Source organism: Cetorhinus maximus, unplaced genomic scaffold (genome assembly GCF_964194155.1).
Source record: "Cetorhinus maximus unplaced genomic scaffold, sCetMax3.hap1.1 HAP1_SCAFFOLD_138, whole genome shotgun sequence".
Classification (NCBI taxonomy): domain Eukaryota; kingdom Metazoa; phylum Chordata; class Chondrichthyes; order Lamniformes; family Cetorhinidae; genus Cetorhinus; species Cetorhinus maximus.
The window spans coordinates 421,930-436,755 of NW_027596135.1; the positions used below are offsets into that span (position 1 = coordinate 421,930).

Below are 14,826 nucleotides of genomic sequence, written 5' to 3' on the forward strand. Positions count from 1 at the left end.
GGATACAACGAGGCTGCAAAGGGGTTAAATGATAGGGCAATATAACATTGCAAATGTATCATGTGGGATGAGTGAAATTACCCACTGTTGCCAGAAGATTGCGAAAAGCTGGATTTTTATTTTTAAAAAAGGTGCAGAGACAAGTGAAACGTTAGTTATAATAGAGGGTTCTGGGTGTCCTTGTGCACGAATCACAGAAAGTTAACAGGCTCATACAGCGAGCCATTAGGAAGGCTAGTCTTTGTTGCAAGGGGGTTGGAGTATAAGAGGAAGGAAGGCTTGCTGCAATCGTACGGGGTTTTCTTGAGGCCACACCTGGAATACTGTGTGCAGTTTTAGTCTCCTTACCCGAGGTAGGATATACGGAGACAGTGGCGCAGTTCTAGTGTCACTGGACTAGTAATCCAGAGGCCTAGCCGAATGCTCTGGGGGCAGGGGTTCAAATCCCACCACAGCAGCTGGTGGAAATTAAACTCAATTCCTAAATCTGGAATTGAAAGCCAGTCTCAGTTGTGGTGACCATGAATCCATCATCGATTGTTGTATTAAAAAAAAACCCCATCTGGTTCACTACGGTCCTGTAGGGAAGGACATCTGCCGTGCTTACCTGGTCTGGTCTGGCCTACGTGTGACTTCAGACCCCACAGCAATGTGGCTGACTCTTAACTGCCCCTCTGAAGTGGCCCAGCAAGTAATTTGGGCAATCGAGGGCAATTAGGGATGGGCAACAAATGCTGGCCTTGTCAGCGATGCCCATATCCCCCATGAAAGAGTAAAAGGAAAATACCTTGCCTTAGAGAGAGTCCACAGGAAAGGTTCACTGAACCGATTCCAGGGATCTCAGAGCTACCTTAAGTGGAGAGATTTAGGTAGGGCAGGCCCACACTCTCCGGAGTTCCGGAGAATCAGAGACAAACCCACTCAAACCCAAGATTCTGAGGTGGGGGGGAGGGGGGGCTGGAAAAGGCTGTTTCCCCCTGGTTCCATAGCCTGGAACAAGAGGGAACAATCTTAGGTTAAAGGTAGGGGGCGGGGGGGGTGGGGTCAGCCATTTAAGAAAGGAGGAGGGATTTCGTTACTCGTAGGGTTGTGAATCCTTGGCATTCTCTACCCCCAGATGGCTGCGGACGCTCAGTCGATGAGTAGGAGCAAGGCTGAGATTGACGGATTATGGGTTAAGACAGGAAGGTTCAGCTGATGTAGGAGTTTGGCATGTTCTTACTGAATGGCACAGCAGGCTCGAGTAACGGTATGGCCTACCCCTGCTCGCGTTTCTTGTGTTCATATGGTCTTATGTAAAGCTCTTGCTACAACATTCCACCAAACAACCCCACCCCCAGATAGAGTAAAGCTAACCTTCCACACTGCACCAACATTTGCGCCTTAGGTCCAACCATCAGGGACTTGTCCATTTTCGCACCTTTGGCCCGCGCAGAGCTGGGGCGGTCTTGGGGCTGCAGGTCGATGCTACAGGGACCCGAGGCTGCTCTGCTCTCGACCCTCACTTCCTGCCGACTGCCGCACGTGCGCTCCTGGGATCAGCCGGCAGCACCCCCCCCCCGCCACAACCAGAGAGGTTTGGGTGCACAACCCCACTCTTGGGGGGCTGTAGCCACACAGCCTAAGGGGTGGGAGGAGGAGGTGGGCGAGGTTGTCCTGAGGGAGTGCAGCAGTGCAAAAGGTTCACCTCTCTCTCTCGCGGACAAAATACAAAATCCCTCGGCCCGTGCCGCCCCTTCAGCTGCATCTTTCAAAACAATCCCTCGCACGCGCAAGGAGTTCTGGGGGGGGCGGGGGGGGCAGGGCTGCATCATAAAGGCTAATTCTTCACCCCTATGACTCTGTCTCACTTCACACTCATACAGATCCCTGCCTCTCACGTCCTGAGCTCGGGTTTATTGTAATTACAAAGAGAACCCTCCTGATTCCGAGATGTGCCTCTTTCGGCAAGGAGGGAAGAGGTTGTTTAAATCGGGAGACGGATCGACAATCCAGTTCTGACTTACCACACTGCTGCTGCTGTCGGCCTGGCTCGGGTCTGCTGGGGGGTGATGGGCAGCAACGTCTGCACCCCGATCGCCCTCCAATGAATTGGTCAGGATTTCTTGGGAACTTGCGATAATCGCTCTCATTTCTTCGATAAATTTCATCTTCTGAATTTCCAGCATAAAATTATTTTCCACCTGCCGTAAGAAACATGCAAGGGGTTGAGCCTCGTCGCAAGGAGGGGCCACTGGACTGGTGTGTGCGGAGTGGCACCACAGTGGAACGAGGGAGGGGGCAGAACAAGGGCCCGGGGGGACGGTGGGGGGAGGGGGTGGAGAAGAGGAGGAGGGGCAGAGAGGGGGGTAGAACCGAGGGCCGGGTTGGTGGGGTGTGGTGGGAACAGAGGGCCGGGGCGGCGGGGGGGTGTTGAACCGAGGGCTGGGGGTGATAACGGTGGCCGGGGTGGGGGAAACGAGGGCACATTAGGGAGAACGAGGTCAGAGAGAGGAGAGAGAGGGGAGAGAAAGGGGATGGGCTGTGGCTGTGGTGAGCAGGGAGTGAGAGCAAGCGCAGAATGCTCATGGTGTAGGGAGTAACATATTAGCGTGGATAGAAGATTGGCTGGCTGGCAGAAAGCAGAGTATACATGAATGGTCTTTTTCTGACTGGCAGGATGCGATGAGTGGAGTCCTACAGGGGTCGGCGCTGGGTCCTTACAATTTATATCAATGACTTCGATGAGGGGGAGTGAAGGCACAGTAGCTAAATTTGCAGATGACACAAAGATAGGTGGGAAAGTAGGTTGTGAGAAGGAATGAGGAGGTTGCAGACAGGTATAGCTAGGTTGAGCGAGTGGCCAAAAATCTGGCAGAGGGAGTTTAATGTGGGAAAATGTGAAGCTTTTCACTTTTGGCGGGGAGAATAAAAGAGCAGAGAGTGTTACTTAAACGGAGAACGAGTGCACAATTCCGAGCTGGAGAGGGATCTCGGTGTTACCGTGCATGAGTCACTAAAAGTTAATATGCAGGTGCAGAAAGTACTTAAGGCAGCAAATGGAGTGATCTCCCTTATTAAGACAGGAATTGACATAAGAGTAAGGGTGTTTGTGCTTCAGCTATACAGGGCATTGGTGAGACCACATCTCGAATACTGTGTGCAGTTTTGATCTCCTTATTTAAGGAAGGGTGTAAATGCGTCGGAGGTGGTTCAGAGGAGGTTTTACTGGACTGATATCTGGAATGAGTGGGCTGTCTGATGAGGAAAGGTTGGACAGACTGAGCTTGTTTCCACTGGAGTTTAGAAGAGCGGGGGGGTGATTTAATTGAAGTTTACAAGATCCTGAACGGCCTGGACAAGGTGGACGTGGAAAGGATGTTTCCTCTTGTGGGTAAGTCCAGAACTAGGGGGGGCACTGTTTTAAAATTAGGGGTCGCCCTTTTAGGACAGAGATGAGGAGAATTTTTTTTCTCTCAGGAAACTTTGGAACTCTCTGCCTCTGAAGGAGGTGGTGATGGGGGTCACTGAATATTTTTCAGGCGGAGGTAGATAGATTCTTGTTAGGCAAGGGAATCAAAGGTTATCGGAGGTAAATGGGAATGTGGAAATCGAAACACAAACAGATCAGCCATGATCTTATTGAGTGGTGGAGCAGGCTCAAAGGGGCTGAATGGCCTACTTTTGCTTCTAGTTCGTAAGGAGGAAGGGGGGTTGGCGGGGGAGACAGAGGCGGGGGCGAGAGAGGCAGAGGCGGGGGCGAGAGAGGCAGAGGCGGGGGCGAGAGAGGCAGAGGCGGGGGCGAGAGAGGCAGAGGCGGGGGCGAGAGAGGCAGAGGCGGGGGCGAGAGAGGCAGAGGCGGGGGCGAGAGAGGCAGAGGCGGGGGCGAGAGAGGCAGAGGCGGGGGCGAGAGAGGCAGAGGCGGGGGCGAGAGAGGCAGAGGCGGGGGCGAGAGAGGCAGAGGCGGGGGCGAGAGAGGCAGAGGCGGGGGCGAGAGAGGCAGAGGCGGGGGCGAGAGAGGCAGAGGCGGGGGCGAGAGAGGCAGAGGCGGGGGCGAGAGAGGCAGAGGCGGGGGCGAGAGAGGCAGAGGCGGGGGCGAGAGAGGCAGAGGCGGGGGCGAGAGAGGCAGAGGCGGGGGCGAGAGAGGCAGAGGCGGGGGCGAGAGAGGCAGAGGCGGGGGCGAGAGAGGCAGAGGCGGGGGCGAGAGAGGCAGAGGCGGGGGCGAGAGAGGCAGAGGCGGGGGCGAGAGAGGCAGAGGCGGGGGCGAGAGAGGCAGAGGCGGGGGCGAGAGAGGCAGAGGCGGGGGCGAGAGAGGCAGAGGCGGGGGCGAGAGAGGCAGAGGCGGGGGCGAGAGAGGCAGAGGCGGGGGCGAGAGAGGCAGAGACGGGGGGGCGAGAGAGGCAGAGACGGGGGGGCGAGAGAGGCAGAGACGGGGGGGCGAGAGAGGCAGAGACGGGGGGGCGAGAGAGGCAGAGACGGGGGGGCGAGAGAGGCAGAGACGGGGGGGCGAGAGAGGCAGAGACGGGGGGGCAAGAGAGGCAGAGACGGGGGGGCGAGAGAGGCAGAGACGGGGGGCGAGAGAGGCAGAGACGGGGGGCGAGAGAGGCAGAGACGGGGGGCGAGAGAGGCAGAGACGGGGGGCGAGAGAGGCAGAGACGGGGGGGCGAGAGAGGCAGAGAAAAGAGAGGGGGAGAGAGAGAAAGAGAGAGAGCGTGCGAGCACGAGAGGAGAATGGAACAGAAAGACAACAGTGAAGGGAGGAGAAGTGAAGGAAGAAGATACAGAGAGCGGTCAGCAGTGAACACCTATCCATCTTTCAGGCACTGCTGTGAGGCTGCAGCATTTACCGTTTTGATCTGACTCACCATATAAATTGCTATGTCTTCTGGGTCATCGCCGTCCACATCAAATTTGAAGGTCACCATTTTGTTGTTGTGCGTCTCCAGCTGACACTCCACCATATTGTCGCCCACATTCGAAACCTGTCAGGAAGATGGTAAGAGGGAATAACTCACCGTTAGACAGTGCAGGTAAAAGGTGGCCAAGTGTACTTGAAAGAGCTTCAAACTTTCCACTCCCTACACTAGACGGTGCACTAGTCTCTACCCAACCTGCCAATTACTTCACACACAGCAAGCTCTTAACTCTGGTATCCGGGGGGGGGGGGGGGGGGGGGGGGGGGGGGGGGGGGGGGGGGGAATGGGGTCCAGAGCCCTGTGGCCTGCAGGCTGCACAGGTAGGGGTGGATCCCGATGTTGCAGACAGCACAATGGTGCTCTCCAGAGGTTCGCTGCACCCCGTGGGAGTCAGCAGGGGATCACCCGGAATCCTTTCGGAGACTTGTGGGATAAAGCAGAAGCCAGAGATCTCTTCACAGTGAGGGTGAGTCAGGCAGCAGTGGATACTACATGGGGCTGTTCTCTCACTCACCTCGAGCAGTCAGCTCAGGTAGCGGCCATCACAGTGGGTTTCATTCATTTATCCTTCGACACCTTATATTTAGATAGGGGCATTAACATAGTAAAACTTCCCAAGGTGTGACACGGGGCATAAATCAGACAAAATTTCACCTCAAGCCACATAGGGAGATATTAGGGACAGAGAGAGAGAGAGCGCAAGCTAAGATCTCAGAGGGTTCCAGGGGCTGGAGGAGGTTACAGAGATAGGGAGGGTTGTAGGGGCTAGAGGAGGTTACAGAGATAGGGAGGGTTGTCGGGGCTGGAGGAGGTTACAGAGATAGGGAGGGTTGTAGGGGCTAGAGGAGGTTAGAGATAGGGAGGGTTGTAGGGGCTAGAGGAGGTTAGAGATAGGGAGGGTTGTAGGGGCTAGAGGAGGTTAGAGATAGGGAGGGTTGTAGGGGCTAGAGGAGGTTACAGAGATAGGGAGGCTTGTAGCACCTGGAAGGGGTTACAGAGATAGGGAGGCTTGTAGCACCTGGAAGGGGTTACAGAGATAGAGAGGCTTGTAGCATCCAGGAGGGGGTTACAGAGATAGGGAGGCTTGTAGCGTCCAGGAGGGGGTTACAGAGATAGGGAGGCTTGTAGCGCCTGGAAGGGGTTACAGAGATAGGGTGAGTTGTAGCGGCTGGAAGAGGATACAGAGATAGACAGGGTTGTAGGTTGCAGAGAGGGGGAGGGCTGTAGGAGCCATAGAGAGATTTAACAACAAGGAGGGGGAATTTTAAAATGGAGTTGTTGCCAGACTGGGAGCCAGTGTAGGTCAATGAGCACAGGGGAACTGGAGGATAGCGAGGGGGTGGAGCTGCGATCATAGTGGGAGTGGTGGAGCTCTGGAGCTCCCACAAGCTGAGCCGGGCACCATTCCTCTGCACACCAAGACCCCGATTTTTATTGGGGAGGGGTGTTGAACGAAGACCAAGATGTCTCCCCGGTCTCACTCCAGGCTTGTAAGTCCCTGCAATACAGATGGTCTAAGGTGATCTGATCTGATCTGATCTATGGTGATTCCTTTGGAAAGGAATCGACAGGGTGGATAGATTTCCTCTGAGGGAGCAAAGTCTAGGGCAAAGGGACTCCACCTTGAAATGACCGCAATCTGATTTTAAGCGAGAAGTCGGGACTGATTTCTTCATTGCAAAGGGCGGTAGCGTGGAACTCTCTCTCCCACAAAAAGAAAATAGAGCTGTTCGCTCAACGTATCATGTTAAACTGGAGATTGATAAGGTTTTTTGTGAGCCAAGGGCTTTAAGGGGTTGAGGCGTTGTGATACACACGCTCGTAATTTCATCGAAGGGTGAAGCAGGCTTGGAGGGGCAGGTTCCTAGGACAGGTGCGAAACAAACCAAAACAAATCCCTTTTTTTGCAAATGTGCGTAGCCAGGGTCAGGGCAGCCTGGGGTTTACCTGCAGGACAGTCAGTTGGAATTTGGTCGACTTATCCAGTCGGTCCCGGGCGCACGATGTCCTCTTGGGCTGAGATTTCTGGGCCTTCTCCAGCTTTCCATTCCCAACATCGCTACCGTTGGCCCCCTCTTTAGTTGCATCAGGAGCCGCACTGGGAAGTTTAAAGAAATACCGGTCTAAGCACAAGTCTCCAGCACAATGAACAACAGTTTACCTGGTCGCGTATCAGGAGGGCGCTGTTTGTGGGAGTCTGAAAGGGCTTTAAAAACAGTCCTACCTGAGAGAATCCTGAACATGTCTTGCTGGTCGCTGGGATTCAGGAGTCACGTGATGTGACGTTGACTGCAAATCATCAGAGAAAACAGGGGATGAGTTGTTAGTACGTTGCAGTTAAACCTCAGTGATAGAAACAGGCTGGAAACATTTAGCATTGTTTAATGCGAGACAAAACGCAGACTCGAGATGTGACTGAAGACGCTATTTCAGCATTTTGCAGTCCATCCATGACGGGTCGGGTGATTGTCGATCTCCCCGGGCCAGCAGGGAAAGTTGAATGTAGGGTTGGATGGAAGCGTGCAGAGGCATCGAAGGTGTGCAGGAAAGGAAGCCTGAAGCCTGGCTTTGAGCTGCTGCGATCAAGGTCGGTGACAGAGATTTTCCTGTCTCCGCGTGTGTGCAAGCGTGCAGGAACCTCACTAACAGGGGCGACCGCCCGGGGACCCCCACCTCGCTAAGAGGGGCGCCCACACGGGGACCCCCTCCCCTCCAACAGGGGCACCCACCCGGGGTACCCTTTCCCCCCAAACAGGGGCACCTGCCCAGGGAACCTCCACCCCACCCCCACCTCACCAACAGGGGCGCCCACCCGGGGACCCCCCAACAACATGGGCGCCTCCTGGGGAACCCCACCCCCCTAACAGGGGCGCCCGCCTGAGGAACCCCACCCCCCTAACAGGGGCGCCCGCCTGGGGAACCCCACCCCCCTAACAGGGGCGCTACCTGGGGAACCCCCCTGCTAACAGGGGCCCCCACCTGGGGAACCCCCCTGCTAACAGGGGCCCCAGCCTGGGGAACCCCCCTGCTAACAGGGGCCCCCGCCTGGGGAACCCCCCTGCTAACAGGGGCCCCCGCCTGGGGAACCCCCCTGCTAACAGGGGCCCCCGCCTGGGGAACCCCCCTGCTAACAGGGGCACCCAGCCCCGGAGACCCACAGTTTATACCAATTTATTTTCCTTTATAAAGTGCGAACGAAGCAACAAATAATGAAAAATACAGACATCTAAAGACAATCGCAGTCCCCAAGCAAACATCAGAAAGGTTGCCCCAGAATTCATCCGGGACTCTGCAAATTTCGCTGCAGGCCACAGCTATTGGAACCCTAAGTTTATTTTATGTTTGGGGGTGGGGTGGAGGGGAGGGTGGCGGGGTGAGGTGGGGGCGGGGGAAGGATGTTGAACATTACACATTTACCCAAACCCAGATCTCACTCTCACCAACTTCCTGGCGGTTTAACGGCTTATGAACGTGGCCGAGTCACACTGACCCGGGAATCTTCGGGATGTGATCCTTATGGCCGCGAATCTCTCCCTAACGCGCTCTGCCTCATGAACTCTCTCTCTCATCTACAAAGACTAACTTCAATCCTGCCCCTTTGATCAGGTGTTTGGAGGCCACCCCACCTCCACCCATCTCTTCTCCCAATGCTGCCTCTCAAACTATTTTGTCTCTGCAAAGCAAGCTGGGGACGTTACATTGCAGCAAGCTTGTGGGGAACTTCAGTTAGACCACACTCGGAGCACTGTGCACAGTTCCGGTCTCCGTATCCCTCGGTTAGACCACACTCGGAGCACCATGCACAGTTCCGTTCTCCATATCCCTCGGTTAGACCACACTCGGAGCACCGTGCACAGTTCCGGTCTCCGTATCCCTCGGTTAGACCACACTCGGAGCACCATACACAGTTCCGATCTCCGTATCCCTCGGTTAGACCACACTCGGAGCACCGTGCACAGTTCCGGTCTCAGTATCCCTCGGTTAGACCACACTCGGAGCACCGTGCACAGTTCCGGTCTCCGTATCCCTCGGTTAGACCACACTCGGAGCACCGTGCACAGTTCCGGTCTCAGTATCCCTCGGTTAGACCACACTCTGAGCACTGTGCACAGTTCCGGTCTCCGTATCCCTCGGTTAGACCACACTCGGTGCACTGTGCACGGTTCTGGTCTCCGCATCCCTCGATTAGACCACACTCGGAGTATTGTGCGCAGTTCCGGTCTCCGTATCCCTCGGTTAGACCACACTTGGAGCACTGTGCACAGTTCCGGTCTCCATATTATAACAAGGATAAGGAGGCACTGGGGAAGGTGCAAAACATGATTCACAAGGATAATAACCACAACCGAGAGATTATAACCATCAGGAAAGGCTGAACAGGCCGAGGCTCTTTTCTCTAGAAAAGAAGGCCGAGGGGATGACCTGATCGAGCGCGTTAAAATGAAGGGGGGTTTCGATAGGGTCGACGTTGAGAAGTTTCTACTTGTGGGATGAGGGGGACCAGGACTAGCGGGGGGCCACCAATATAGACAGACAGTCACTAATAAATCCAATCGAGGAACTCAGGAGAAACTTCTTTACCCGGAGAGTGGGGAGAATGTGGAACTCGCTACCACAGGGAGTGTTTAAGGTGAATCGTGTCAATGCGTTTAGGAGGGGTGGGGCGGGGGGGGGGGGGGAAGCTGGATAAACATGAGGGAGAAAGGATGACCATGAGGGAGAAAGGAAGCTTGTGGTGAGAATGAACACCAGCCACTTGGCCCATCTGTGTGCTGTGCACTCAATGTAAAACTGGATGATGATACATTCAACAGAATCACAAGCTTTTTACTATGGAAAATCCAAAGCAGCACTGCTAATGACATCAAACAGTGGGATTTCAGGCCGGGGGCAGGGGAGAGGGAGGGTGAGCGAGGCGGGGGCAGGGGAGAGGGAGGGTGGACAGGGCCAGTGAGAGTGAAGGGGTGTGTGGAGAGAAAGAGAGAGAGAGAGAGAGAGAGAGAGAGAGAGGAGGGTGGACAGAGACGTTGAGAGCCAAGTGGTGGGTGGAGAGAAAGAGAGAGGGAGAGAGAGGGATGGAAGGGAATGAGGGAGTGGGAGAGATGGTAAGGGGAGGGAGAGTTTTGAAAGGAAGTGCTGGATGATCTTTGTGGGACTTGACAGAATAGGAGCAAGGTGACAGCACCACTCTTGCAGCTGATCGACAGGGTCGACTGTCCAGTTTGAGTGTCCAGTGATGGGGGTCTCTACGGAACGAGTCAGTGGGGGAAAATGGGCATTGGGGTGAGCCAACAGGTTTGAAGCGATTGGGGTTTAACCACCTCCCCTCCGTCATGTCCGCCTCTGTACCTGTGCCTCTACATCCACGTGTGCCTGCAGTGTGGCGGGGCCCTCTTGAGGTGGCTGACACTGGGGCTCCTGGGGATAAGCAGCCTGCTGCTGCGCCGGAGGGAAATGCGTCGCTGGCACTGGCACCTGAAGGGCTGGCAAAAACTGCACACCAGCTGCTACCTGCTGCGGCTGAGCCTGGGAGGAGACAGGATGCGGTTGCTGCTGCACGGGTGCGTGGAGTGGTCCGAGCTGCTGAGCAGGCGGCGTGTTGAGCATAGCCAGTTGCACGGCGGTCTGAAACAGCGGAAGCTGCTGCGGCTGCTGGAGATTAATCACCTGAGGCTGCACGGGTTGTTGTTGCTGCTGCTGCTGTTGTTGTTGGTGTTGCATGTGGGCCTGAGGGGCCAGTTGGTACTGCTCAGGTTGAGAATGGGTCTGGGCCTGGGCACGTGCTTGGTAACACTGAGGGGGGGCTACGGCGGGCTGAAACTGGGCCTGCAACAGCTGTTGGTACGGCTGAGCCTGACTGGGACCCTGTGCTGGCTGCTGATATGGGGCATGAGGCTGGGGCAGCTGCTGGGCCTGGGCTTGTGGAGACTGCTGGTACTGAGCCTGGGCCTGGCCTACCTGCTGGGCTTGAGCTTGATACTGCTGGGCCTGGGCTTGTGGAGACTGCTGGTACTGAGCCTGGGCCTGGCCTACCTGCTGGGCTTGAGCTTGATACTGCTGGGCCTGGGCCTGGGCTTGGGCTTGTGGAGACTGTTGGTACTGAGCCTGGGCCTGGCCTAACTGCTGGGCTTGAGCCTGATACTGCTGGGCCTGGGCTTGTGGAGACTGTTGGTACTGAGCCTGGGCCTGGCCTACCTGCTGGGCTTGAGCTTGATACTGCTGGGCCTGGGCCTGAGCTTGGGCTTGGGCTTGTGGAGACTGCTGGTACTGAGCCTGGGCCTGGCCTACCTGCTGGGCTTGAGCTTGATACTGCTGGGCCTGGGCTTGGGCCTGGGCTTGTGGAGACTGCTGGTACTGAGCCTGGGCCTGGCCTACCTGCTGGGCTTGAGCTTGATACTGCTGGGCCTGGGCCTGGGCTTGTGGAGACTGCTGGTACTGAGCCTGGGCCTGAGCTTGATACTGCAGGGCCTGAGCCTGGGCCTGCTGCTGATACTGCTGGGCTAGGCCAGGACTCTGAAACCTCTGGGCCCCGGGAGGCTGCTGATATGCGTGAAGCTGGCCCTGTTGATACTGCTGGGGTAGGGCCTGGACCTGGGCCTGGGCCTGTGCTGGGTGCTGGTAGAGCTCCGCCGGGGACGGGGCAGCCTGCTGATACTGCGGGGCGGGCTGCTGAGTCTGTGCCGAGGTCTGAGGCGTCGTTTGCTGCATCTCCTGCGCGGGGCCCGGCTGGTGCTGGAAGGTCAGCTGATGCGGCGGGAGGAGGGCGTCGGCGAGCTGCAGCGCTGGCTGCTGCACTGGGCTCTGGACGTACATTGGATGGTGGAGCTGCTGCACGTTGAAGAGCAGCTGTTGACCCTGGGGCGGCTGTTGCTCCGAGGAGTGCTGCTGCTGCGCCAGCGGTTGCAGCTGCTGCACGGTGTCCGGCAGAGAAGTCTGTTGCTGCACCGATGGCATCGGGTGGCGGGTTTGGGCGACGGCGGCAGAGTTACTCACTGGCAGTGGGCTGGCGTCCATCGCGGCGGCGGCAGCGTTGGCAGGGGCGGCCGACATCCAGGCCTGCGGCGACACCGCCGGCAGGGACTGCGGCGGCAGGGCCGTCGCGGAGGTGCAGGGGGAAGCCCCGATTCCGGCGGGGTTGTTGTACTGGGAGACGACAGGCAGGGTCTGAGAGGACGGCACAGAGGGATGGACGTCGCTGCCGTGACGATGGAGGCCGGCCGATTGTCCGCTCGAGCTCTATTAGAACGAGGGGGGAGAAAAGAAGGCAGCTTACAACGTGAGACGCAGCTACTGAAATCAAGCCCAGCACACTTAGCATGGACGAGTCTACCTGCACTGTCACAAGTCCAACGGGAGGAGGCCGTTCAGCCCCTCCAGTCTGCCCCGCCATTCAATCAGGTCATGGCCGATTCTGTATCTCAACCCCAGCTTGGCTTTGGAGCCCCTAATCCCCTTAACTCAATTTAAATTCAGCTACTTGAACAAAGAGCTAGTCTCAGTAATCACGGAACGGTTACAGCACAGGAGGCGGCCATTCGGCCCGTCACATTCGTGCTGGCTCTCTGCTTAGTCCCACCCTCCTGCCTTGTGCCCTAGGCCAGCAAATTTTCCCTCTTATCCGCTTCCCCTTTTGATAGCCACGACTGAACCTGCCTCTCCAGGGCAGGGCATTTCGGGTCCTAACCACTCGCTGCCCAAAAAAGGGCTTTCCCTCATGCGGTGGCTGCCCAATCACCTTAAATTGGTGAGCCTGGTTCTCAATCCTTCCACCCAAGCCATTAACATAATTAATAACATTAATATAATTCAAGAAAAGCAGTGGTCCAAGAACCAGCCCATGGAGAACCCCACTTTTATACCTTCCTCCAGTCTGAAAAACAACCATTCACCACTATTAAACCATAAGACCATAAGACTCAGGAGCAGAAATTAGGCCATTTGGCCCATTGAGTCTGCCCCGCCATTCAATCATGGCTGATAAGTTTCTCAACCCCATTCTCCCGCCTTCTCCCCGTAACCTTTGATCCCCTTACCAATCAAGAACCTATCTATCTCGGTCTTAAATACACTCAATGACCTGGCCTCCACAGCCTTCTGTGGCAATGAATTCCATAGATTCACCACTCTCTCTGGCTAAAGAAGTTTCTCCTCATCTCTGTTCTAAAAGGTCTTCCCTTTACTCTGAGCCTGTGCCCTCGGGTCCTAGTCTCTCCTACTAACGGAAACATCTTCCCCACGCCCACTCTATCCAGGCCTTTCAGTATTCTGTAAGTTTCAATCAGATCCCCCCCTCATCCTTCTAAACTCCATCGAGTATAGACCCAGAGTCCTCAAACGTTCCTCATATGTTAAGCCTTTCATTCCTGGGATCATTCTCGTGAACCTCCTCTGGACTCTCTCCAGGGCCAGCACATCCTTCCTGAGATATGATATTCTCTGCTCCTTGTCACTCAGCCATCTTCACACCCACTCTGCCACCATTCCTTTTATTCCATTAGCGTCAACTTTGCTGACAATCCTATTATGTGGCACTTCTTCAACCGTATTACCTTAGTCAGCCCTCTGTTACCTCATTAAAAATCTCAGTTAAGTTAAACATGACTTTAATAAATCTCTACTGGCTATTCTTGGTTGATACACACTTGTCCAAGTGTGGCCATGAAACTATCAGATTGCTGCTAAAATCCCATCTGGCTTGCTGATACCCATTAGAGGAGGAAATCTGCCGTCCTTACCCAGTCTGGCCTACATGTGACTCCAGACCCACAGCAATGTAGTTGACTCTGAATTGGCCTAGCAAGGCCACTCAGTCGTATTTAAGAGCCAGCCCATCACCAACTTCTCAAGGGGCAATGAAGGATGGACAATAAACGCAGGCCTTGCCAGCAACGTCTGCATCCCGCGGAGGAATTAAAAGTTGCGCAGAGTCCGACCCGTGCTCCGGCCGATGGTCGCGGGATGGCCATCAGGAGCCTGGAGCGGGCACCCGGACTAGCCGAACGCCAACAGGGGGCGGGCAGAGGTGGTGAGAAGTGCCCGACTGAAGTCCCCTTTCTCCCCATCCATGGGGGCAGGTAACCTGCAAACGCCAGCATGTCCTTCAGGACAATGCCATCATAGCTAGTGCCCCAAGAGGCCCCAGCAGTGCTACGGGGGGGGTCCCTCAAGGGCACATCTGCACCCATTGTCAACGGCAATAACACCTCATTCAATGTGTTTGTGGTTGGGGGAGGAAAAGGAGGAGGAGGAAGAGGGCGTCCTTACCCCGACTGATTGTGGATAGCCAGCCACAACCTGCGCCTGCTGCTGCGCCTGCTGGAGTCCCATGGACAGGTGATGAGACTCCACGCTCGAGCCAGAGGAAATGTGTTGCACGCCCACATTTTGCTCCGAGGCGATGGTGTAACCCACTCCACCCTGAGAATCGGAACAGGCGGCGGCCGGGGGACCCGGGCTGTTGTCGCAAACACCGTCCACTGGTGTTGGAGGGGAGGAAAGAAAACAGCTGTTAGCAAGTACTTTGTGGCCACGACGCGCGATTCATCCTCAGCAAGCAGCTGAAAATTCCCTTTTCCTGATCAACCACGACGCACACGTAAACCTTTTAGCGTGACCATCATTCTGGGGTGAAAGGAACTTGTTGACTCGGGGCTCTTGTCTTTAGAATAAGAGGGGACAAGGGGAGGTGGTGGCATAGTGGTAATGTCACTGGGCGAGTAATCCAGGGGGCAAGGCTAATTCCCTGGGGGCACGGGTTCAAATCCCATCACGGAATTCAAAATTCAATGAATAAATCTGGAATTGGAAGCCAGTCTCAGTGACGGCGACCGTGAAACCATGATCGATTGTCGTAAAAACCCATCTGGTTCACTAATGTCCCTTTAGGGAAGGGAATCTGCCGTCCTTACCCGGACTGGCCTACACGTGACTC

The 14,826-nt window shown here is 55.8% G+C and overlaps 1 protein-coding gene across 1 annotated transcript in view; it reads right to left on the bottom strand.

Moving 5' to 3' along the window:
* The window catches only part of LOC144672892 (serine/threonine-protein kinase WNK3-like), a 55,485-nt gene that overhangs the window by 23,926 nt on the left and 16,733 nt on the right, over positions 1–14,826 (bottom strand). Inside the window, exons 7-12 of the mRNA XM_078534893.1 lie at positions 14,160–14,371; positions 11,889–12,131; positions 7,120–7,184; positions 6,843–6,993; positions 4,845–4,961; positions 2,007–2,183 (exon numbers count right to left, since the gene is read on the bottom strand). Of these exons, the coding sequence (XP_078391019.1) occupies positions 2,007–2,183; positions 4,845–4,961; positions 6,843–6,993; positions 7,120–7,184; positions 11,889–12,131; positions 14,160–14,371 (965 nt within the window). The remainder of the gene's footprint in view (positions 1–2,006; positions 2,184–4,844; positions 4,962–6,842; positions 6,994–7,119; positions 7,185–11,888; positions 12,132–14,159; positions 14,372–14,826) is intronic.